The 26,240-nt window shown below is 45.2% G+C and overlaps 2 protein-coding genes across 2 annotated transcripts in view; both read left to right on the forward strand.

Annotated features, from left to right (window-relative positions):
* The first annotated feature begins 6,638 nt into the window (after positions 1-6,638).
* LOC136753839 (uncharacterized) lies at positions 6,639-18,917 on the forward strand. Its single transcript, XM_066710225.1, has 9 exons — positions 6,639-6,763; positions 7,113-7,272; positions 7,571-7,680; positions 15,621-15,784; positions 15,965-15,984; positions 16,109-16,245; positions 16,363-16,544; positions 16,665-18,247; positions 18,720-18,917. Exons 1-9 carry the CDS (start codon positions 6,669-6,671, stop codon positions 18,915-18,917), a joined length of 2,649 nt encoding a protein of 882 aa, XP_066566322.1. The 5' UTR covers positions 6,639-6,668.
* A 5,320-nt stretch (positions 18,918-24,237) lies between these two features.
* The window catches only part of LOC136753003 (SH3 and multiple ankyrin repeat domains protein 1), a 49,135-nt gene continuing 47,132 nt past the window's right edge, over positions 24,238-26,240 (forward strand). Inside the window, exon 1 of the mRNA XM_066708771.1 lies at positions 24,238-24,972. The gene's annotated coding sequence lies outside the window, so the exon portion shown is untranslated. The remainder of the gene's footprint in view (positions 24,973-26,240) is intronic.

The raw sequence follows: 26,240 nt of genomic DNA on the forward strand, positions 1-26,240 counted from the left end.
TGAGTTTCTCCTCCTCTCTAGCTGAAGCCTGCAGACTGAAGGAGGTGTCAGACATGGCGTGTCCTTTTCTCGAAGAGCCAGTTGATATTGAAGCACAAATACTCCACAGAATTCTCCGTCGGGAGAGGGTGATCAGACCCCGCTTGGATGTTTTTACATTCCCTGATGATTATCTGTTTGAGCATTATCGTTTTTCTGCACAATCGATCATTTATCTGAACGATATCCTCAGCCCTCATATCGTTCATATGACAAATCGTGGACATGCTCTCAGTTCGGAACAAATTCTTTGTGTTGCACTTTTGCACTTTTGCCAACGGAAGTTTTCTATACAACATCGGCGACGCTGAGCATATTTCCAAGGCCACAGTCTGTCGGGCTGTCAGAAATGCACTGAAATGTTTACTGTACACTACACTTTTGTGGTGTTCCAAGTCACAGACCCACAAGACTTTTCAAAGAAGAATTCCACAGAATTGCAGGTATCAGTCTAAGCAATATTTGTTTTATTTAGTATGACGCTTTGAGACTTGAAGCACAAATCACTACATTTTATATATTTTAGGGTTTCCAGGTGTGAATGGCTGCATAGATGGCACTCATATTCCTATCACAGCTCCTTCAGTAAATGAAGGAGATTATGTGAATAGGAAGTCTTTCCACAGCATTAATGTGCAGGTAGGCCTAAATAGTAGCTTTTAGCATTCCAAATGAAAGATACTTCACAATACAGCTACTGCAGCTAATTACTGTTCTGCGCGGTGAAGATCATATGTGATGCAGCCCACATCATCAGCAACGTGGAAGCAAAGTGGCCTGGGTCTGTGCATGACTCGCAAATATTTCATGAGTGTATACTAAGTGCTAGATTTGCCCATGGTGAGTTTATATATACAGTGAGGGAAAAAAGTATTTGATCCCCTGGTGATTTTGTACGTTTGCCCACTGACAAAGAAATGATCAGTCTATAATTTTAATGGTAGGTGTATTTTAACAGTGAGAGACAGAATAACAACAACAAAATCCAGAAAAACGCATTTCAAAAAAGTTATAAATTGATTTGCATGTTAATGAGGGAAATAAGTATTTGACCCCTTCGACTTAGTACTTGGTGGCAAAACCCTTGTTGGCAATCACAGAGGTCAGACATTTCTTGTAGTTGGCCACCAGGTTTGCACACATCTCAGGAGGGATTTTGTCCCACTCCTCTTTGCAGATCCTCTCCAAGTCATTAAGGTTTCAAGACTGATGTTTGGCAACTCGAACCTTCAGCTCCCTCCACAGATTTTCTATGGGATTAAGGTCTGGAGACTGGCTAGGCCACTCCAGGACCTTCTACGCTTCTTCTTGAGCCACTCCTTTGTTGCATTGGCTGTGTGTTTTGGGTCACTGTCATGCTGGAATACCCATCCACGACCCATTTTCAATACCCTGGCTGAGGGAAGGAGGTTCTCACCCAAGATTTGAAGGTTCGTGGCCCCGTCCATTGTCCCTTTGATGCGGTTCAGTTGTCCTGTCCCCTTAGCAGAAAAACACCCCCAAAGTATAATGTTTCCACCTCCATGTTTGACGGTGAGGGTGGTGTTCTTGGGGTCATAGGCAGCATTCCTCCTCCTCCAAACATGGCGAGTTGAATTGATGCCAAAGAGCTCGATTTTGGTCTCATCTGACCACAACACTTTCACCCAGTTCTCCTCTGAATCATTCAGATGTTCATTGGCAATCTTCAGACGGGCCTGTACATGTGCTTTCTTGAGCAGGGGGACCTTGCGGGCGCTGCAGGATTTCAGTCCTTCACGGCGTAGTGTGTTACCAATTGTTTTCTTGGTGACTATGGTCCCAGCTGCCTTGAGATCATTAACAAGATCCTCCTGTGTAGTTCTGGGCTGATTCCTCACCGTTCTCATGATCATTGAAACTCCACGAGGTGAGATCTTGTATTGAGCCCCAGACCGCGGGAGACTGACAGTTATTTTGTGTTTCTTCCATTTGCGAATAATTGCACCAACTGTTGTCACCTTCTCACCAAGCTGCTTGGCGATGGTCTTGTAGCCCATTCCAGCCTTGTGTAGGTCTACAATCTTGTCCCTGACATCCTTGGACAGCTCTTTGGTCTTGGCCATGGTGGAGCGTTTGGAATCTGATTGATTGATTGCTTCTGTGGACAGGTGTCTTTTATACAGGTAACGAGCTGAGATTAGGAGCACTCCCTTTAAGAGAGTGCTCCTAATCTCAGCTCGTTACCTGTATAAAAGACAGCTGGACGCCAGAAATCTTGCTGATTGATAGGGGATCAAATACTTATTTCACTCATTAACATGCAAATCAATTTATAACTTTTTTGAAATGCGTTTTTCTGGATTTTTGTTGTTGTTATTCTGCCTCTCACTGTTAAAATACACCTACCATTACAATTATAGACTGATCATTTCTTTGTCAGTGGGCAAACGTACAAAATCAGCAGGGGATCAAATACTTTTTTCCCTCACTGTATTAAGAGACCACTTAGCATTGATTTCTGAACTTGGAGTGGTCTCTTAATTTATTCCAGAGCTGTATATATTAAAGTACGGGTGCTGTATTACATTAATACAAACATAACACAACAAAGATTAATCATGGTAAAATAAATATATGTATCAAATGTATCAAAGTACACGTTCAATATTAAACCCTAGTTCTCGATCCCAAACACCACTTACATCAGAGCGATTGCACGCAATTGTATTTCACGGAATCCAACGAAATCGAACGCAACCGCATTGCATGGAAACTTTAGCTAACGGTAACTAGACGGCGGAATTTAGCAGTTTCGTGTTCAAAGTGTTTACAGGCAATAGTGTCATGTTTTGATAATCGTTTAAGACCTGGGGGCCGGTTGCATAAACATAGACAAAGTCTTTGTCTTTGTATGATAATAAGTCCTACTAACGATACACACTCTGTTAATACCGTTGCATAAAACAGTCTTTCACTGGTCTAAGACTGGTCTTACTTAGTCAATCGCATCGCAGTTGCACTCTGTGAATTTTAAGACACCAGAAGATTAAAAAAAACATGGCGGACGTTTCTCTAAAACAGCGATGATCCCAGTTAACAGATAATCTATGCTAGTTATTGAAATATAATGTAGAGAAATGTATCAATTGTGCGCCATTTTGGGGAAACTTTCACTAACGCATTCAATCACAAGGTGTGGGATACAGAAGAAAAAGTTAACATCGTCAAACCGTTGTGTGTGCGCTGTGAGGTCTGAAAACTAGAGAAACGATTAAATAATAAGCTAATTTAAGAGGAAACATCCGCGTACTTAACGCAAAGCAGCGCAGAGTTTATTATTATTATTATTATTATTATTATTATTATTATTATTATTATTAATAATAATAATAATAATAATAATAATAATAATAATAATAATATGTATTCATTTGCCTTGCGCCCTTATCCATGGCGAATTAGTATAGCAAATAGCAAAACTAAAGTGCTAAATACATCACACAATTACTAATCGTTCATAATACAAATTAAAGTTTCGAAATTACAAAAGTGCAGGTAAAATATCCAGTTGGTTATTGAAGTGTATCGAGAGGGATGTCGATATTTGTAGGGATTGCAGTGGGCGGGACAGGGTGTGTGTGTGAGCCGGCGGGAGGCTCTGCCTGTCAGCGTCAGTGTCGCAGTGGACTCGGGCAGCACGTTCAATGGAAAGATAGACTTCAGTCTGGGGGTGAGGAGGCTAACTTTTCAGGCTCAGTCTTAGTCGGTCTTAATTTTTATGCAACTGACTAACTTGCATAGACTAGTCTAACTGTCAAATTAAGACCAGTCCAATGGTTTAGATCAGTCTAATATAGTTTTATGCAACCGGCCCCATGTCTGACTTAATAACTTTTCTGAAGGAAGAAATCACCACCAAGTCACATTTGCTCACTTTCGTCTCGATCCCCCACCTTACTTATATAAACGAAGAATCCGATTGGCCTCATAAAAAATGACTTGGTGTCTTCTGCAGCTGATTGGCAAAAAGTATTGACAAGCATTTCTTACAAAGTGATTGGCTACATTAAAAAAATATTGACAGGTACTCCTCCCACATTCCAATGTTTCCGTGTCTGCAGCTCTACATACTTGTCGTCTTCCGCAGTTCTGCACAGATCTGCAGAATTCCTCCGATCCCATTGGTGTAGCCTTGCAGATCCGCGCAGAAATGCGTAAAAGAATCTGCGCTACACAAACACGACCTTAATCCAACCGTCACATACATTATTGGGGCGACCGATTGAGCTCCTTAAAATCTTGGGAGGGACGTGACCCCCCGTTGCATACGTAAATTACGCCCATGACGTATACGTAATAATAATCTTTATTGTTGGTTGCCAGATAAAGATTACTGTAATAACTTATAGTTTATCTGTGGTTGCTACTGCTTCAGCAGCCGGATGTCCTGTTTTAGATCCATTTGCTTCCCGGCAGACATACCATTTGTCATTAAAGATTTCCAATCGTTACCTAGTAACCACAGACACAACCAACCCTGCTGGTGAGTGCGAGGTAAGTTGTGTCAGCCAATCGCAGCGAGAGGTCGAAGCTCAAGATTTACATGCACCATTGACAGGCTAGGACTACGAGATAGGGGCGGCATCGGGCCAGATGACAGGCCAATGGGAGCCCGAGTTGAGGACGCGTTCGATTGAGGAGCGCCTCGGTGACCAACTTCTCTGTTTTAACCCCCCGAATTAAAGGTAGACGATTTGTTTATTTATTTAAAATATTTTAAAATTTCGGCAACTTTTGTGCGGCGCGTGTATACAATTCGATTGAGAATATTATTGCATTTCAGTTTCTCGGTGAACAGCGGATAATTAGACCACGGAGCGGCGACACTTGTATCCAGTAGGTACAGCACATCTGTTTATTTTTATGACGAATAAATCAGCGGAAAAAGATCTTTCTCTCTGTCTTCCTCGTCCAATTTAAATGTGTTTACCTGCGTAAGACTGCAGTTTGTGTACTCCGGGTGTATATATATATATATATATATATATATATATATATATATATATATATATATACAGTACAGTCTGGGTGTTTACTCCAGTTGTATATATCCAATATAGTCAGTGTGTGTACTTCAGGTGTATACAGTTTAGTACAGTACAGTACAGTACAGTACAGTCAGGATGTGTACTCCAGGTGTATGTATACAGTACAGTACAGACAGTGTGTATACTCCAGGTGTATGTATACACTACAGCACAGTCAGTTTGTGTACTCTAGATGTAGCTATACAGTACAGTCAGTGTCTGTACTCCAGGTGTATGTGTACAGTACAGTATAGTCAGTGTGTGTACTCCAGGTTTATATACAGTCACCTAAAGGATTATTAGGAACACCTGTTCAATTTCTCATTAATGCAATTATCTAACCAACCAATCACATGGCAGTTGCTTCAATGCATTTAGGGGTGTGGTCCTGGTCAAGACAATCTCCTGAACTCCAAACTGAATGTCTGAATGGGAAAGAAAGGTGATTTAAGCAATTTTGAGTGTGGCATGGTTGTTGGTGCCAGACGGGCCGGTCTGAGTATTTCACAGTCTGCTCAGTTACTGGGATTTTCACGCAAAACCATTTCTAGGGTTTACAAAGAATGGTGTGAAAAGGGAAAAACATCCAGTATGTGGCAGTCCTGTGGGCAAAAATGCCTTGTTGATGTTAGAGGTCAGAGGAGAATGGGCCGACTGATTCAAGCTGATAGAAGAGCAACTTTGACTGAAATAACCACTCGTTACAACCGAGATATGCAGCAAAGCATTTGTGAAGCCACAACACGTACAACCTTGAGGCGGATGGGCTACAACAGCAGAAGACCCCACCGGGTACCACTCATCTCCACTACAAATAGGAAAAAGAGGCTACAATTTGCACAAGCTCACCAAAATTGGACAGTTGAAGACTAGAAAAATGTTGCCTGGTCTGATGAGTCTCGATTTCTGTTGAGACATTCAGATGGTAGAGTCAGAATTTGGCGTAAACAGAATGAGAACATGGATCCATCATGCCTTGTTACCACTGTGCAGGCTGGTGGTGGTGGTGTAATGGTGTGGGGGATGTTTTCTTGGCACACTTTAGGCCCCTTAGTGCCAATTGGGCATTGTTTAAATGCCACGGCCTACCTGAGCATTGTTTCTGACCATGTCCATCCCTTTATGACCACCATGTACACATCCTCTGATGGCTACTTCCAGCAGGATAATGCACCATGTCACAAAGGTCGAATCATTTCAAATTGGTTTCTTGAACATGACAATGAGTTCACTGTACTAAACTGGCCCCCACAGTCACCAGATCTCAACCCAATAGAGCATCTTTGGGATGTGGTGGAACGGGAGCTTCGTGCCCTGGATGTGCATCCCACAAATCTCCATCAACTGCAAGATGCTATCCTATCAATATGGGCCAACATTTCTAAAGAATGCTTTCAGCACCTTGTTGAATCAATGCCACGTAGAATTAAGGCAGTTCTGAAGGCGAAAGGGGGTCAAACACAGTATTAGTATGGTGTTCCTAATAATCCTTTAGGTGAGTGTACAGTGGCACTGTCAGTGTGTATAAACCCCCGTCTCTCTCTCAGTATGTGGGGGGGGGGTGATGAGGGCGGGCGCAGGATGACTGCACGGGAGCTCTGTGAGATGGACGATCTAGCCACCAGCCTGGTGCTCGACCCTCTGCTGGGCTTCAGCACCCACAAGATGAACATCAGGTAAGCACTACTAAAGACTTACTTCAGCACACACAGGATGAAATGGGGTCCTACACAGTTACTACTGCACAGTTACACGTCTGTTGCACACTTACTGTTACACATCTACTACACACGTATTACTTTTACACATCTACTACACATGTACTTCTGAACTGTTACACATCTGTTGCACACAACTGTGCTGTTACACACTTACTACTGCACAAGCTGAGCTTCAGGTAAAACTGCACTGCTTCTACACTACTACAGCACTACTGTACACTTACTAAAGTGTCAGTCAGTCAGTGCTAATCTACTGTATTAACTCCCCTCACACCCTCTCCTCTCTACCCTTGCGCCATCTCAGTCCAACCCCAGTGCTGCGTCGTCCTCAGTACTTGAGGGAGGTGCTGCTGCGCTTCTCCAGGACAGGCAATCTGCAGGATGCCTACGAGGGCCTGACAGTGGGTTCCTGGGGCACCCTCAGCTCCCTGGGGCAACACAGAGAGGAGCTACTGAAACAGCACGTCAGTCTACTGTACTGTGTGTGTCTGTACTGTACTGTGTGTGTTTGTATTATACTGCACTGTATTGTGTATGTCTGTACTGCAATGTATTTGTATCTGTACTGTATGTCTACTATATTGTGCGTCTGTACTGTACTGCACTTTGTGTGTGTCTGTACTGTGAGTGTCTACATTTTTGTGTGTCTTCACTGTACTGTGTGTGTGTGTGTCTACTTGTTTGTGTGTGTGGCTGTACTGTACTGTGTGTGTGTTTGCACTGTACTGTGTGTGTCTGTATTGAACCCTGTCTCTCTCTCAGATGTTCCGGTATCTCAGTGCGTTCCTGATGGACTCTGGATTCCAGATCGAATCCTGTAGCCGCTACTCCTGCGAGACAAATGGAGCCAAGATCACCAGCACACGCCACTGGTGAGTAGGGTTGTCACAAGCCACATTATAATATAATATATATATAATATATATAATATTTAGTTACTACAATACAACCTATAGTATTTTCAAACATATCATATGGTTCCATATTTAAAAAAAATCTAGAGAACCATTCCTTCTTATTTGGGGTTTTATTTTAAATCTTGTGAGATTTTAATTGACCTTTTGTGATTTCAGTTGTAAACAGAGAAAGAGGTATGTTGGTCATGCCCCCGGCCTTCTTTTCATAGTCAATCAAAGAATACAAAGGAGAGAGTCACAGTATGTCTGTAGAATCCCCACACCCTGCAGCTGCACAAGTAATAGAAGAATTGCAACTAAACTACATTAAAAAGATGACACTCCTGAGTCTGGGATTATTTTGGTTAAAAAGTAAAAGTAAATTAAAAGGAGAACCAATTGAAGATGGCGAACTGATTTGTCTGGCTTGTAAACAGAAAATTCCATCAAAAACTGGAAAAACGTATTCAGTGATTTTCAAAATTATCACCCAGAAAGTTTTGCAGCTGCAAAAGAAGCACAGTGAGTATCCAGCAAGAAAACTAAAATGCCTATTAATCTTGGGGCCAAGGTAAAATTATAATAATAATATTATTATTATTATTATTATTATTATTATTAACTAGAAGTTGCATGCAACTTTTAAGGCTTCCATGTTGTATCAGTAGGTTTCAGATTTGAGCAGGCATTTGCAGTTTAAATGCATGTGTTATTAAATGTGTAATTATCAATTTCAATCCACTGTAGTATATATTTGTGGTTTTCATTCTTTTCATTTGAAGTATGTATTCTAAGTCAGTGGACTTCAATTTCAATTTCCTCATTGCTTGCTTTACTGATGTAAAGTACCATTGTATTTTTCATTTAATTCTAGCATATATGTGAAATTTTCTTTCTTGTGTCATTCAAGATGCATAATGCAATTCCCAAGTTTAGCCAAATGATGGAGGTAGAGGTCTACATAAGGAATGTGATGAAGTGGCTGAAATGTGAAGCTTTCATTTTGGTTGGTGTACAGCAGCAAGAAAATTTCACAATTTTGCCTCTAATCGCACATGGCGGCGGCACTATGTGACTGACACGTGTAGTTTTCACTGCATTTGTAGGTATAAGTTGTGTCTACAACACTTGGGGTTTCATGAGTTTTCATGCATGTATGAGCGTTTTAGGGGCATTAGAATTTTGTCGGAAATAAAAAAATAAAAAAATATAATAATAATAATAACTTTAATTTAAGGCTTCCATGTTGTCTCAGTAGGTTTCAGATTTGAGCAGGCATTTGTAGTTTAAATGCATGTGTTGTTAAATGTGTAATTTTCAATTCTAATCCAATGTAGTATACATTTGAGGTTTTCAATATTTTGTCATTTGTAGTGCATAGTTCAATGTCACTGGACTATAATATTAATTTCTTGCTTGCATGCATCAATTTTGTGAGGTACCATTGTATTTTTCACTTAATTCTAGCATATATGTGGTGTTTTCATGTTTGTGTCATTCAAGATGCAGAATAGCGGTGTCTATGTAATACATACAAAGTTTCAGAGCACTGGGCTTTAGAGTTCCAGAGTAGTAGCTGTTTTCATTTTCGCACGCGGACACATGTTAAATCCAACATTGCGGCTTAACCGTTTACCTCACCAACTTAATTATCAGGTTTTATGTTCAATGCACATGCATACAAATAGGTGCTGAGTTTCATGTGTGTAGTGCATTCCAGTGTGCTGGAAATGTGTAACTTGTCTGAAGAGGCGCATACGTTTTTTTTCAATGGCCCACGGCACCCATGTTTTTCACTGGGGCAACTAGCCTTTAACAGCCATGGTAGGACTCTGTACTAGTGTCATGCAAGCCAATTTGTGTCACGGTGGGTATAAGTGGCATGGATTAGAAGACAGCAAAACTTGAATCAGAGAATGCTATATGGTGGACAAAGCGTGCGCCCGAGGAACTTCTGATGAACAAGCGTAATAGTGGGGCATAAGGTATGCATGTGTATGAAATGGCATATGCATGTGCCATTAGGTTTTGGAGAAAAAGATTTCTGTAGCATTTCACAATTTCGCCTCTAATCACAAAATGGCGGCAGCACCTTGACACCAGCATGTGCAGTTTTCACTTCTACAACACTTGTGAATTTCGTGAGTTTTCATGCATGTATGAGCGTTTTAGAGACATTTAAAAGTTTCAAGTTTTCTGCATTGAAGATGAAGAGTGCAATTTCCAAGTTTGTCCTCATGATGGAGGTAGAGGTCTACATAACGAATGTCAGTATAAGGTTGTATAAGGTTGAAGCTGTCATTTTCATTGGTGCACAGCAGCAATGTTTTGTGTCCAATCAACTTGGCTTTCTCAACTTTGACAGATGTTTGTACTAGTGTTAATCACTGATATTTTAAGCACCGTGGGCTTAACTATGCTGTAGATATTCACTGCTGCATGTGACATGGCCTTAAGCCTCGTTGGCCACCGTGCCGTGTCCCCGTTGGTGACAAACCTCACCACAATCAAGCATAGCATTTATTATTGTACCAAGTTTGGTGAGTTTTTCAACATGGCTCATGGGTTATTTCTGGGGTCAAAGTTCATGTGTTAATAAATACACATTTTGCATACGTGCACAGTCATTTGCTTGTGGCTGCCATGTTTTTGCATGCAGTCTCTTGCCTCTTGCACATTTCATAGATAGCAGTGTCTATGTAAGATATGCAAAACTTCAGGGCACTGGGCTTTATCATTCCGGAGTAGTAGCTATTTTCATATTCGCATGCAGATTCATGTTACATCCAACATTACGGCTTAACCGTATACCCCTGAAACATCATTTTCTACTTGTATGTTCAAGGTATAGACTTAAACATATGTTCAGAGTTTTATGTGTGTACTGCATTCCAGTGTCCAGGAAATGTGTAACTTGTCTGAAGCGGCGCGTACATTTTTTTTCATTGGCCCACAGCACCCATGTTTTTCACTGGGGCAACTTGCCTTTAACAACCCACGGTAGTACTCTGTACTAGTGTCATGCATACCAATTTGTGGCACAGTGGGCATAAGTGGCATGGAGTAGAAGGCACCAAAGCTTGAATCAGAAAATGGAGCCTGGCGGACAAAGCGTGAGACCGAGCAACTTCTGATGAACAAGCGTAACAGTAGGCCATAAGGTATGCATGTGTATGAAGTGGCATATGCATGTGTCCGTTGGTTTTGGAGAAGAAGATTTTTGTAGCATTTCACAATTTTGCCTCTAATCGCAACATGGCGGTGGCACTATGTGACTGACACGTGTAGTTTTCACTGCATTTGTAGGTATAAGTTGTGTCTACAACACTTGGGGTTTCGTGAGTTTTCATGCATGTATGAGCGTTTTAGGGGCATTAGAAGTTTTGGCGGAAATAAAAAAAAAAAAAAAAAAAAAAAAAAAAAATAATAATAATAATAATAACTAGAAGTTGCATGCAACTTTTAAGGCTTCCATGTTGTCTCAGTAGGTTTCAGATTTGAGCAGGCATTTGTAGTTTAAATGCATGTGTTGTTAAATGTGTAATTTTCAATTCTAATCCACTGTAGTATACATTTGAGGTTTTCAATCTCTTGTCACTTGAAGTGTGTATTTCAATGTCAGTGAGGTATAATATTAATTTATTGATTGCATTCATCAATTTTGTGAGGTACCATTGTGTTTTTCACTTAATTCTAGGATATATGTAAAGTTTGCATTGAGTCATTCAAGATGCAGGCTGCAATTCCCAAGTTTGACCACATGATGGAGGTAGAGGTCTACATAAGGAATGTCATGATGTGGCTGACGTGAAGCTGTCATTTTGGTTGGTGTACAGCAGCCAGGTTTTGTGTCCTATCAACTTGGCTTCATCAACTAGTTTAATCACTGCAAGCAGCAATGCAGGGGGCCAAGTACACATCTACAAAGTACCATTTATTCATTTATACACCTTATGCAATTTAAACATTGCTGAAATTTGATTGGCTCATGGCAACCATCTCGTTTCATCATTCATATTGCCTTTAAGAAATCTGATGGAGGATCTAGCCACGGGCATGTGTATAAAATTCCACATCAATCATACCTGTGGTTTCAGAAAAGAAGACGATTGAAAATTGTCCCAAATGTGTCACTTAAACTAAACTGGCCACCAGCCCATCTGACATATGGCTTCCATATTACATATGGCATCACTCTATACAGCTGTGAATCACTGTATGAAGAATATTGTTTGTATAAGCTTTTGAAAATAACGGCAGAAAAATTAACATAATAATACTAATAAAATCTACTCGTTGCAGGCAACTATTGAGGCTTCCAGGTGATTCCAGTCAAGAAATATATGGCAGCAGGCTCCTAATAATATAAATCAGATGAAGGCAAATTTTGACAAAATCGGCAGAGTTTTCATGGTCAAGTTCCCCCTCTTGTGGTCAAATATGGTATTAGCCAGTATTAATCTCAAAAAATCAACTACCCGGATCTGATTTAAATGTATCATTTTTTATTAAATTAGTTATAATATTAATAGCTCTGTTATCATAATAAATGAGTAAACACTTTAATCTACAAGTCTCGTTTGTGTACATCAATCTAAAACTTGTATAGCTTAGAACTGATGCAGCTCATAGTTAACTTCCAAACCTCATTTAGTTGCTTACTGTGTTTCATTTTGTTGTCACATTGATTACTGATGTGCACGTTACATATAATTACATCTTGTAAAAGCAATGTTTTTCATTGAGGGACAAATATCTCCCAATTATTAATATTAAACGCCTCAGTGAGTAGGTCCGTTTTTTCGGGTGTAGCTCGCACAGTACACGTCTCATGTTCACCCTTTCAACCCTACAGCAAAGACCAAGCGATTATGCACAGATCAGTATATAATATGTCACCATAAGTTACGATTTCACTGAGAGAAGAGCACGAAGTTATGCCCCCCGTGTTGCATCGGTAACATGATATAAACAGGAATTCACGCACTCGTTGTGATCTCAGTTTGAAATTACTTTAATTTGAAAGCAATAACCCACCACTACAGATTCAGCAACGTCATTGCTGTTGTACCACTGTTCATGTTCATGGATTTATGTTAATACCTTGCATTAGTGTGTTGAGAATCACTTAAGAATATTTTTTACTTTCACTTTCGGTTTCTCCCTCGTTTTCCTTCACGGTCTCTACAGCTGAAACAACCCTCACTACAAACACATCTCAGTTTACACTATTTGTATTTGCAGGCAGAAGTGTCTCTGTGTTTAAAACAATAGTTTCCACTCTAATACTGTTGCAAGTGACTGATACTGCTTTGTTGCTACGATGTACATGACCAAGATGGCCGCTTCGTTTTTTTTTCTCAGTGCTCTTTGTGGTATATGCTGCTACCAGTTTTGACAGTGTGTCATTGCAGGCTTAAAATTGAACAAAATTTACAGTAAGTCAAAATCTTTTGTTCATTACTGCCATGTTTTTTTATGTAGGAACTTTTCATTAATAATATGTATAGAACACAGTCCAAAGATACTGTATACCAAAGCACACATCAGCTTAAGGGTTTAGGGTTTAAGGGTTTAGGAGAAATCGAGGCTGAAGTGTTTTCAGCATAATCCAAGATGGTTGCCATACCGTGTGACTGATACATTTTCGGAAATAGCTAAATCAATTACTTACATAAGCGCAGTATGTACCATAAGTCTCATATCTCAACTCTTTACCGTTCCTGCGAAAACGATGTTTGAAAACTGACATTTATTGTTTGGACTACAATCAAGATGGCTGCCAAACCGTGTTACATGATGCTGCCATTTTGTGGTCGACTGACCATGCCATAGACTCCTACATCCATGCCAAGTTTGGTGACTTTTTAGACATCGGTTCAAAAGTTATAGGCATTTGAACATATTCTGGTGGAAGAGAAGAAAAAATAAGTATAATAATAATAATAATAATGACCATTGACCACCATATTGCTCATGGGATCAAACATTAAACAGTCCAATACATTCTAAAATAGTTCCATACTGCACTATATGCATTTATTTCCAACTTGACCATCTCTGAAATTTTTCTTGGCCAATCCAATATGGCTGCCAAACCATGTGACTTATCGACTTGTCTTGAACAAATCTGAATATAGGGTATAACATAACATCACACACCAAGTTTCACATCTGTCCCGTCTGCGGTTTCGGAGAAGAAGATTTTTCCAAATGTGTCACTTAAGCCACTATGGCCACCAGACCATGTGACATATGGCATATGGCATATGGCATAGCACTACATAGCCATCTATCACTGTATTAAGTTTCATGAGTTTTCGTTGAGCGGTTTGGTTTTTATAGGAATTTGAAAAAAAATGGCGGTAAAATAATAATAATCCTAATAATTACAATAGGGTTCCAGCAACTTCGTTGCTTTGCCCTCTAATAATAAAAATCCTAACAGAAACAATAGGCTTCCAGCACTTGGTGCCTTGCCCCCCTAATAATAATAATAATAATAATAATCCTAACAATAACAATAGGGTTCCAGCAACTTCGTTGCTTGGCCCCCGAATAATAATAATAAGAATAATCTTAACAATAACAATAGGGTTCCAGCAACTTTGTTGCTTGGCCCCCTAATAATAAGAATAAGAATAATAATCTTAACAATAACAATAGGGTTCCAGCAACTTCGTTGCTTGGCCCCCTAATAATAAGAATAATCCTAACAATAACAATATGGTTCCAGCAACTTTGTTGCTTGGCCCCCTACTAATCCTAACAATAACAATAGGGTTCCAGCAACTTCGTTGCTTGGCCTCCTAATAATCCTAACAACAACAATAGGGTTGAAGCAACTTCGTTGCTTGGCCCCCTAATAATAATCCTAACAATTACAATAGGGTTCTAGCAACTTCATTGCTTGGCCCCCTAATAATCCTAACAATAACAATAGGGTTCCAGGAAGCCTAATAATAATAAAATTCCTTACAGAAACAATAAATCCTAATAATGATGATGATGATGACAACTTTATATTACAACAAATATATTTAATTTGCATTGTCTCCATTATTATAATCATTACTATTTTGAAATGCATTACATACATAAAAATATATATGTACACATTTATTTTTTTAATTAGAGAAATAAGGGTAAAATATGAGAATATTTACTAAGGTAGTATAATTAATCATTTTGTCTTTTATTAAAAAAAACTAAACATGTAGCATGTAAAAATATATCACTATCCTTTCACCCCAGTGATTACACTGCAACTGTAAAGCGGTATGTATTTTGAGTAATATCTGATAAAGTTCATGTACTTAAATGTGCTTTTTTTATATAATATATATTTAAATGAACTAAACTGTTGGAAAAAGTATTGAAAGTTTCACTTTTTTAAAATCTCAGTTTAATGTTCTGGAGATCCAGCAGTTAGATTTTTTACTCTTTCATTGATACATTGAAAATGATAAACAGTTGGACAAGATATTTCTAATTGAATACATAATAAGTGTTTATTAAAGAAAGTTATTTTAATATTACTTTATAGTTAATGTATGCATGTTATGCCCTATTGCAGAAATACATTTTTACAAAAAGTATGCTTCATTTTACAGTAGGATTAAATGTTTATGCATTGTGAACTAATTTAAATATCATATGGTAGATATCATAGGAAAAAAAAAGCTATAATTGAAAACAGAAATGTTGATCTTGTGGCAACCTTACTGGCGAGGGAGAGAGTGTCCAGTCAGTCAGTCAGTCAGTGTTAATGTGCTGTAGTGTCCAGTCAGTTTGTTAGTGTTATTGTAGTGTCCAATCAGACAGTGTTGCTGAGTTTATATTATATTATTATTATATTATAGTTTATTATTTTAACTGTCCAATTTGGATAACAAGCATTTCTGTGTGATTGGCAGGGCGGTGAGTGAGCGGGTGGAACTGCTGCAGGGCTGCATCGCTGAGCTCACATCCTCAGACCTTCAGCTGCTGAGGTCGGGGGTCAATGACTTCAGTGTGATGTACTCGACACGCAAGCGCTGTGCGCAGTTATGGCTTGGGCCTGCCGCCTTCATCAATCACGGTAAGAGACACTCACACTCTAGCATACACACAGTTACTCACACTCTCTCACACCCACACACAGATACACACACTCACATACGCTCACACACACACAAACACAGACACTTTCACACTAACACACACAATAACACAGTGACATAATCTATTGAATCACACATCTTTCTATTTCTCTCTGCAGACTGTAGACCCAACTGTAAGGTAATTATACTGCATTTTCTCTTTGTCTGTATCTGTCTCTTTTCTCTGTTCTCTGTCTTTGTATCTCTTTCTCTCTCTGATTTTCTGTGCTAATATCAGTCTGTATTCTCTTTCTCTCTCTCAGTTTGTTCCTGGTGATCGAAACGATGCCTGTGTGAAGGTTGTGCGGCCCATCGCCCCCGGTGACGAGATCACCTGTTACTACGGCGACAGTTTCTTCGGCGAGAACAACGAGCTATGCGAGTGCCGCACCTGCGAAAGGTCAGAGGTCAAGGCTCGTTATCAGTTAATGCAACTGACAGTATTAACACAGTTCGGAGTAGTTAATGCAATTACCATAACTCTACCTCTCTTCCTCTCTCTGATGTTTTTCTTCAGACGTGGTGAGGGCTCCTTCCAGCAGGAGCAGGAGCAGGGGCAGCCCCGTCCCCAGCCCCCGGGGTCCTCGCACACCAAGTACAGCCTCAGAGAAACCGACCACCGCCTGAGCCGCGAGAGGGAGAGGGAGAGAGAGAGGGGGGGACCCTGCTCTCCGCCCCCCACCTCGTCCACTGCTGCAGGTCTCTCTCCCTGTGTGTCTAGACAGTACCAGTCAGTCAGTGTATCAATCAGTGTATCACTGTGTCAGTGTATCGGTGTACTGAAGTATTTTAAGCTTTCTCCCCCTCTTCTCTAAACAGATCCCTTCTCCCGTGTCTCTTTCTCCAACCGATTGAGGATCGCAGGCAGCCTCTCTCTGTCCCCCAGGAGGAGGAGGAGAGAGAAAGTGAGAGAGAAGAGGAGGTGGCAGAGGAGGAGGGAGCGGAGATGCAGAGAGATGACAGGGGCCCGAGAAGGAGGAAGAGAAGAAGCCGACACCCGGAGGAGGGAGGGGGAAGGCGGTTACAGGAGCGACGACAGCCCCCCCACTCTCTCCTTCTCTCTCTCCACCTCTGTCCTCGCTGGGCTCTGTCTGAAGGACCTCAGGGTGTGTCTACGACGGTGCCCAATCCCCCAGAGGCCAGTACCTGAGGACCCCAGCCCTGGGATAGGGACGTGTGCTGTGTGCCTGTCTGAAAAACAGGGAGGAGAGAAGGGGAAGAGAGAGATGGAGAAAGGGGAGAAGAGGGAGGAGGAGACATGTGAGAAGCAGGAAGAGGGAGTGATGCAAAGAATGTGGCAGCAGGAGGAGGAGATGGGGAAGGAGAAGAAGGGAGGCGATGGAGAGGACCTCTCCTCCATCCTCCTTCGACCCCCCTGCAGAGGCGCTGTGAGCTCCCGAACCCGGGTGGGGCCATCCAGAAGACTGCAGCCAGAGGGAGAGAGAGAGAGAAGCGTGGGTCATTCAACTGTTAATAACACTACCAATAGCAGTATGAGGAGACGCACTAGACAGGGACTATTTCCCAGACCAGTTCAGTCCTCTAGAAGAACTGGGAGCAGCAGAACCAGTACGAGTTTCAGGAGCTCTACTGGAGTCGACAGAAACCGGAACACTGACAGAAGTAGCAATACAGTTGCGGGTTGCCAGGTTCCCACTGACACTAATAAGGTTAATCAGGTTGACAGAAGTATTAGTACCAGTACCAGACCAGGACTCGATGAGCACAGTCAGGGTGATACAAGTAAGAGTACCTATACCAGTCGGTGTGGCACTCCCTCAGGTCCCAGTGACATTGTGCATGCAAGGTCCACTGCTCAGTATGTCGATATTAACACACTCCGCAGTTTTGCAGTCCCTGGCAGTGGGAGGACAGGTGACAGTTGTTCCCTGCCATCTAACTGCCCTTGCCTTGACCTCAATAGCCCCTGCTGTCTGCCTCCCTCCCCCTCCCCCTCCCACTACTGTGCCCTGGGCCACCGTGTCCTCGCTGTCAACCTGCTGCGCCTCCCAGTTCTAGAACGCCTCTGCTTGGGTGGGATTCTAGATGGGGGCATGGTTGGGAAGGGGATGGGGCTGGGAGGTGGGAGTGAGAGATTGCCGGAGAAAGAGGGAAAGTCAGGAGAGGAGGTGGAGGAGGGTGGGAAAAATCCAGAAAGTACCAGGAGAGAGAAGGAGGAATTTTCTAGAACTGGGGTGGGGATAAGCAAGGACTGTTCTAGACGAGAGGTGGGAGGAGGGGGGCAGGAGCAAAGAGTTGAGAGGGAAAGGTGGGACCCAGGGGCAGTTCTAGAAGAAAGGGAACATTCCAAAATTTCTAGAAGCTGTGAGAATTTGGGGAAGGGTGAAAAAAAGGGATTGAGGGGGAAGAGGGGTAGGAGGTGTGCCAGGGGAGGGAAAGGGGTATGTGAGCAAAGAGAGAGGGAGGAGATGGGAGGGAGAGGGAGAGTGATGGAAGGAGTGACAGGGGGAGTGGGGCGGATGTGGGAGGGTGTGAGGGAGGTGAGGGTGGTTCTGGAAGACATCTTTCAGAAGAAGAGTGAGAGAGAGATGGAGGGAGAGATTAGGAGTGAGAGGGAGATGGAGGGAGAGAGGCAGAGGAGGAGGGAGAGAGAGAGGGAGGGAGTGAGGAGGAGGAGGGAGAGAGAGATTGAGGGAGAGGGAGAGAGGAGGAAGGAGAAAGAAATGGCAGGAGAAGGAGAGAGGAGGAGGGAGAGAGAGATGGAGGGAGTGAGGAGAGGGAGGGGGAGGGGGAGATGGAGAGGGGAGGGGAAGCTGAGCAAGAGGAAGCAAGGAGATTGCAGATGGGAGGAGCAGGAGGGAGAGAGAGAAGAAAATAATCCACAGCTCACCACTCTGCCTTTTCCCCCGCAAGTGGAGCCACCAAAATCCACAGATCCTCAGGCCCAACCACAGCCCAACATTCAGCCACGACACCCGGGACCCAGGACCAGAAATTGCAGAGCCCACATGCCCCCCCCCGGGTCAGTACCAGGGCCTGGCAGGTCTCTCACCCAGGACTGTGTTCCCCGAGAGACTGTGGATCAGGACCATGGGGGCACAGAGAGTGTAAAACAGAGTGGACTGGGGGCGGGACCAGAGCCCAGCTTTCAGTGCTGTGCCGGTCAGATTGGGAGGCTTGGAACTGGTTTGACCCAGAGACCCGCGGAGAGTGCAGAACCCAGCGTGCGGGCAGAGGTGGGGTTGGCAGGAGTAGGGATGGAGAGAAAGAAGGGAGGAGGGAAGAGAAAGAGAGTATGGGCAAGAGAGAGGGATAGAGGAAGAGGGGGAGTGGAGAAGTGGAAGGGGGAACAAGAGAGGGGGAATGAGGGAGTGGGAGCGAAGGATAGGGAGGGAGGTGGGGGGGAGCAGGTGCCCTTAACTGCACCCCCCACACACAGAAGGCCCAGGCCTTCTAGAACCCAAGGAGGTCGGAGTCATGGGGTTCTAGAACAGCTTCTAGGGCAAGTTCTAGTTAAAACCAGGCAGGAGAGGAGAGAGGAACTAGAACACATTCTACAGTGCAGTCTGGAGCAAGAGGAGGAGGGCAAAATGGAGGGGGAGAAAGAGGCAGAAAGAGAGAGAGTAATGGAGAGAGAGGCAGGGGTAGGAGGACAAAAGGGGGAAGAGAGGGAGAGGGAAGGAGCTCTAGAGCAGAAAGGGTGGAGTGTCCGGGGGAAAGGAAGAGGAAGGAGGGGAAGGAGAGGCCACATGATGCTGAGGGACCGAGGGAGGGAGAGAGAGGGGGAGGAGGGAGGAGGGGGGATGCAACAGGGGGAGGAGAGGGAGAAGGTAAGAGAAGGGGAGGAGGAGGAGGAGGAGGAGGAGTGTGGAAGACTGACCATCCGACTCAAGCGCAGTAGAGAGGGTGGTGGGCAGTGGGAGAGAGAGAGAGAGGTAGGGAGGGAACAGAGGAGGAAGATGGAGGGAGAGAGGGAGGAGGAAGGGACGGCAGAGGTGCTGGCCACCTGGAATCTGGAGTCGGATCATCCAGATTCTAGAACCATTGTAGGGCCCGTCTCTGATGTTCTTCAGCGGGCTGAGACGGGGAGAGAAGGAGAGGGGGAGAAGGAAGTCAGAAGGAGAGGTGGAGGGAGATGGAGGTGGAGTCTGAGGCAGAGAAGGGAAGGAAGAGGAGGAGGAGGTGCAGAAGGAGAAGGAGAGGAAAGGGAGGGGGGAAGGGAGAAAGTGAATGAATGTTTACAGATTGAAGGGGAAATGGAGAGAGAGGGAGAAGAGAGGAGGAGGAAGGAGGAAGGGGAAGAGGAGGAGGAGGACGATGAGGAGAGTGAGGAAAAGAGAGGGGAGGAGAGGGAGAGAGAGGCGTTCCTTGATTGGATTGTGGGGAGAGGGAGAGAGCAAGAGGGAGAGGGAGGGCTAGGAGGAGATGAAGGAAGCAAGGGAGGGAGGGCGGGGGAGAGGGGGAACAAGACAGAGCAAGAGGGGGAGGGAGATAGAGAGGGAGGGAGGAGAGATGGAGGGTGTGTGATCTCTTGTCTCTCTCCACTCCTCCGTATTAAACTGAGAAGAAACAGAGAGAGGGAAAGGGAGGAGGAGGAAGAGGAAGAGGGGGAGGGCAAGTGGGAGAGAGGTGAAGGGGAGGGGAAGAGAGGTGAAGGGCATGGAGAGAGACTGGGGGAAGCAGGTGAGGGACACGGAGAACTGGAAGGAGGCAGGGGAGAGGAGGAGTGCAAAAGAGGAGAGGGAGAGGTGGAGAGAGAGGGGGAGTGGAAGAGAGGAGAGGTGGAGGTGGAGAGAGAGGGGGAGTGGGAGAGAGGAGAGGAAGAGGTGGAGGGTCAGGGAGAGGAGGACAGGGAGAGAGGGAGCCAGGGGGAGGGGGAGACCGAGGGAGAGACGGAGGGAGAGGGCGAAGAGACAGAGGACTACTGCAGGTTTGAGAGGGGAGGGGAGCAAGGGAGTGAGAGAGAGGAAGTGGAGGATCTGTCCTTTCTGCGAATCAGGCTGAGGAGGAAGAGAGAGGGGGGGTGGGAGAGGGTGCAGCAGGGATGGCGAGAGGAGGGAGAGGGGAAGAGAGAGAGTAGGATACAAGGGTGTTGGTTGGGAAAGCAGGAGGAGAAGGAGGAGAGAGAAGGGGAGGAGGAAGGAAAGCTGAGGGAGGAGAGGAAGGAGAGAGAGAGAGGGAGACCAGGTTACAGGTGCAGAGAGGTGAAGCGAGAGGGGCACGATGTGGGGGCGCTCCTGGAATGGTGTTCTAGACGGAGGAGAAGGGTCCTGAGCTCAGACTGGAGCCAGAGGGAGAGGTTGAAGAATCACAGGAGAGAGAGGAGGGGGGGAGAAAGGGAGGGGATGGAGGGAGTAATGAGTCGCAGGAGGAGACGGAGGAGGAGGAGGAAGGATGGGAAGAGGGTGAGGGGGCGGGGCAGACTGAAGGATGAGAGACCGCCCCCCGCCCTCTCCCCTCTTCCCCCTCTCTCCCCTCTCTCTTTCTGTGCCACAGCTGACCTCTCACCCTGCGCCCACCTCTCTCTTTCCACTGATCCTCCGGCCCCTCTCTCCCTCCCCTGCCCCGGTGCGGCTTCCCTGCTCCCACCCCCTCCCCCTCCACCTCTCCCCTCCCTCCCCTTCTCTCTGGGTGAGAGAGAGTGCGTCCCTCTCAATAGTGATGGAAGTGGCCTGTATGCCAGCTCTGCCCTCTCTGCCATCCCCAGCAGTGCCTGTGGAGGGTTCCACTCTGACCAATCTGACTGCTATGGCAGCAGCTGGGGGACTCTTTCTCTCCCTCTCTCCTTCCCCCTCTCTTCCTCCTCCTCCTCCTCCTCCTCCTCCTCTTCCTCCACCTCTCAGCCCCTTGCTTCTCCTGCCACCCACCACTTCTGGGACCTCCCACCCCCTCCCCCACCCCCTCCAGCTCCTCTCCCGCTCTCCCCGTCTCCTTCTCCTCCTCCTCCTCCTCCTCCCTCTCTCCCCCCTTCTAATGCCTTTCTCTTTCCCTCCCAGCGGCAGAAGGCGCGCCCAGCCAAATCTGGCCTTCAGTACCAGGGTACCCCCAGCTCAGAGCTCCCTTCCCTGGGGCAGCAGCCGCACTCTCTCCTCCTCCCCCACTCCCAGACCTTTTCCCCATCCCTCTGTGAGCAGGGTTTTGCTGGCTCCAGGTTCCACACGCCTCCTCCCCCACCCACCACCCCCACCACCTCCTCGGGAAATGAGCGTTTTCCCTGTGTTTTCCAGCAGACTGGGGAGCAGACTCAAGGCAACATCTTGCTGGACTCCCATTTCTCATCCTCCTCCTCTTCCTCCTCCTCCTCCTCTTCCTGCTCTCCCTCTCCCTCTCTCTCTCAGTCGCTGCCTCACCCTGCCTGTTACTCTTACTCCCTCTCTCACTCTTTTGCCCCCCCTCCCTCCCTCTCTCACCCTCCTTCGGTCTCCCGTGTGGAATCGCACTCTCTCGCTTACTGCCCTCCTCCCTCCCACTCCTCTGTCGCCCCCTCCCTCCTGCAGCCCTCCTTTGTCTCGTGGAGGGAGGGGGCGAGGGAGGAGGAGGATGAGGAAGAGAGGAGAAGGAAAGGTGAGGGGGTGGCAGGGCCCCACGGGCCTCGTATTTGTCGCTTCGGAACAGTTGAGGACGGAGAGAAGGGGAGAGAGGGGGAGGGGTGGATGGAGGCAGGGGAGAGGCTGGGGGGGGGCTGGGGGGTGCAGTGGAGGGAGGGAGAGAGGGAGGTAGGAGGAGAGGAAGGAGTGAAGAACCAGAGGAGGAGACAGCGGGTCTGGACTGATACCCTGCCCCCTCTTTCTTCCTCCTCTTCCCTCCCCCCCGCCTCCTCCTCCTGCTCCTCTTCTCTCCCCTCCCTCTCCCTCTCCCTCTCTGCTGCCCCCCGCCCCCACTGCCCCCCACCCTTGGAGCGCAGACCCAAGAGACTGAGACTGGTGGTGACTGAGGGCTCCATAGACCTGGATCTACAGTACAGCAGTGGAGCAGACAGTAACTGACTGACACAATGACTGACTGACTTTTCCACTTTTTTATTCTTCAAACCCCAAAGCAACAAATGGGGTTGGTTCATTACCTCAGGGGTTGGTGAGGGGTGCGTTAATGAGTTTTGTGTCACCCAGGAAGTGAATTGGGAATCTGTAGTTTAAAGGTCAAAGTTCATTAGTTCCTTTGGAGACTGTTGGAGAATGCTTTTCCTTTTTCAAAAAGGTTTGTCGGATGTTGTACATGTTTAAATTACCAATTGTTTGACCCCTCTGTCTCTTTCTCTCTCTGTCACTGTCTCAGTATCTTAGTGTCTCTGTCTCTTTCTGTCTCTCTGTGTCTTTCTGCATGTATCTCTTGGTGTGTAATTTTTACCTGTACATTTTTTAAGATAACAACTGGTGCTTTTTAACTTTATATAATGATCCCAATGTACAACTATTTGTTGAGAAACATCTACATACCATGTCAATGTTACATAATAAAAAACAAGCATTTTACATTTTTACTGTTTTGTTCTTTCTAAGTGGGTCTGGGGCGACTGTCTGTCACTGTCTCTTTAAAGGCTCTCAGGCTGTTATAAAGAGTTCACAGCCTGGTTGGTTAATTAGTATGATTAGTTAAGCATTTGGCTCAATTGTAATGAAATTAAGTGTAGATGTTTTTCTCTGTCTATCTTTCTGTCTCTTTGTCTGTCTCTCTCCCTCTCCCTTCTATATCTCTCTGCCTCCCCCTCCGGTTCTCTCTCACGTCCCCCGTCTCTGTCCCTCCCTCCTTTTCAAGATCTTCCCACTTCTCACTCTCCCCCGCCTCCTTCTCTCTCCTTCCCCTTTCTCTCTCCTCTTCCTCTTCTTCCTGCACCCTTCCATCTTCCTCTCCCTCCCTCCCTCCCTCTTTCCTCGCCATCCTTCTCTCCATCTCTCCCTCTCTCCCCCACCTCTCCGTGTCCCTGACCCACTTTTCTTCTCTCCCCTTTTCTCCCGTTCTTCCTTTCTCTTTCTCTTTCCCTCTCTCCCCACCCCTCTCCCTCCCTCTCTCTCTCTTACTCTCTTTGTCTGGTGCTCAAAGAGTAAAGTCCAAAAGGCAACTGTAATGAGGACAGAGAGAGAGAGAGAGAGAGAGAGAGAGAGAGAGGAAGATCGAAGGGAAAAGGGAGAGACATAGTAATGGAAATAATATACAATTTACTATTTTATAATACATAATATAATTACAATTTATATATACAGTACAGTCAGTGTGTGTGCTCCGGGTGTATATATACTGTACAGTACATTCAATTTATGTACTCCAGGTGTAGATATACAGTAGTCAGTGTGTGTACTCCAGGTGTATATATACTGTAGAGTACTGTACTGAATGTCTGTATTAATCTATCTATCTGCATATCTCCATCCCCAGAACTGCTTTTTCAATCATCAAAGAGGGAGAGGGAGATTTGGGGGGGGGGGGGGATAAAGAGTCTACAATTTTGTATCTGGGTTGTCAGGGAACTTCTGAGACATCAAGAATGAGAGAGATCAAGAACGAGAGAGAATAGGGGGAGGGGCACGGCTAGTGACGGGGAGAGAGAGGGGGAGACAGCAAGGGAGGAGCCGGGGGAGGGGAGGAGAGAATGAGAGAGCAAGAGAGGGTGTGAGAATTTGCCACGCACACACACACACACACTTGCACAGGGAGACAGAGACAGGGAGAGAGAGCGAGATAGAGGGAGGGACAGAAATACTCTACCACAGCAGAGGGATATCTTGCAGAACGAAGGGATATTGCAAGATGGAGGAGAAGAAAACGGGGATGAATGGAGGAGTGCCGGCAGCTCTTTGATCACCTCACGCTGGGTCTCTGACATTTGTCGTTCATAGCCCATCCCTCTCTCCTGTATTCAGTCATTAATTAATTATTTCTGGTTGCCCATCATTTCTCTCTCTCTCTCTCTCTCTCTCACTCTATCCTCCCCAGTTCCCTTCTCCCCCTCCTCCTCCTCCTCCTCCACTTCCTCCTCTCTCTACACTACACCTCTCTCCCTCGCTTCCTCGTTCACTCGTCTTTTTGTTTTATTCTTTCGGCCACCCGTGTCACTTGCTTCCCTCGCTCCGGAGGACGGGAGGAGAGGAGGACAGGAAGAGGAGGAAGAGGAGGAAGAGACTGAGACGTACAGTCCACACTCTGACAGACACACACATTCCCCAGCACAGTAAGAAAGCTTCATCCCTCTATCACTGAGAGAGAGTGAGTGAGTGAGAGAGAGGGAGACGGGGGCATGAGAGAGATGGGGAGAGAGAATGAGAGAGGCTGGGGGAGAGAGAGAGAGAGAGAGAGAGGGTGAGAGGGAGAGCCCGAGAGAGACCAGGAGATAGAGGGGTGGAGAGAAAGAGAGAGGGAAAGAGAGAAGGGGAGAGAGGGAGAGATTGGTCTCTGCTGGTGTTACTATGGACATAAGGAGAGACACCACATTTTGTTTAATGAGAGAAGAGGGACTGAGTGGAGGGGAGGGCGATTAGAGGAGAGGTAGAGAGGGAGAAGGAGAGAACAGAGGGGTGTGTCACACTTATAATGCAAAGAGAGAGATGAATGGAGGGAAGGAGGGAGGGAACTGTTAAACTGGTACTGAAACGGAAAGGGGAGAAAGGGGATGAGATAGAGAATGAAAGAGTTTGGATATACACTATCTACAGTATCTACTGTCTTTCAATTCTATGTTTTAACTTTCTCTCTCCCCTCCCCCTCCTCTCCCTCACTCTCTCGACCCCCCCCCCCCCTCTCTCTCTCAATGTATAGAGTGTATGTAGGCAGTGTTTTAGAGGAATAATTGCATTTTGAAGTGGTTGAGAGGGAGAGAGAGAGGAAGAGGGAGATGGGGATGGAGAGAGAGGGAGGAGAGGAATGGAGAAAGGAAACAGATGGGAGATAGAGATGAGCAGTTGGAGGGGTGAGAAGGGCAGGTTCATTTAGAGACACTGATACGGTGACTGACTGACTGACACACTGACTCACTGACTGACACACGGGCTGACTGACTGCCTGACTGACTGACTGCCTGACACACTTTCTGGCTTACTGACACACTGACTGACTGACTTAACACAGAACATTAACACAACAGAAAGAGAGACAGATAGAAGATATGTATTGATGGAGGAAAAAGGAGAGTGCTAAAATTAGCAACAGAAGGAGAGAGAAACATTTTAAACTAATGGGTTACAAACTAGAATTATATATACACCTGGAGTACACCCACTGACTGTACTGTATATATATACTCCTGGAGTACACACACTGACTGTACTGTATATATACTCCTGGAGTACACACACTGACTGTACTGTACTGTGCATATACACCTAGAGTACACACACTGAATGTGCTGTATATATATATATCTGGAGGATACACATTGACTGTATTGTATATATACACCTGGAGTATACACACTGATTGTATGTACTGTACTTCCCCCCCTCC

The sequence above is a fragment of the Amia ocellicauda genome, chromosome 7 (genome assembly GCF_036373705.1).
Source record: "Amia ocellicauda isolate fAmiCal2 chromosome 7, fAmiCal2.hap1, whole genome shotgun sequence".
Taxonomy (NCBI): Eukaryota; Metazoa; Chordata; class Actinopteri; order Amiiformes; family Amiidae; genus Amia; species Amia ocellicauda.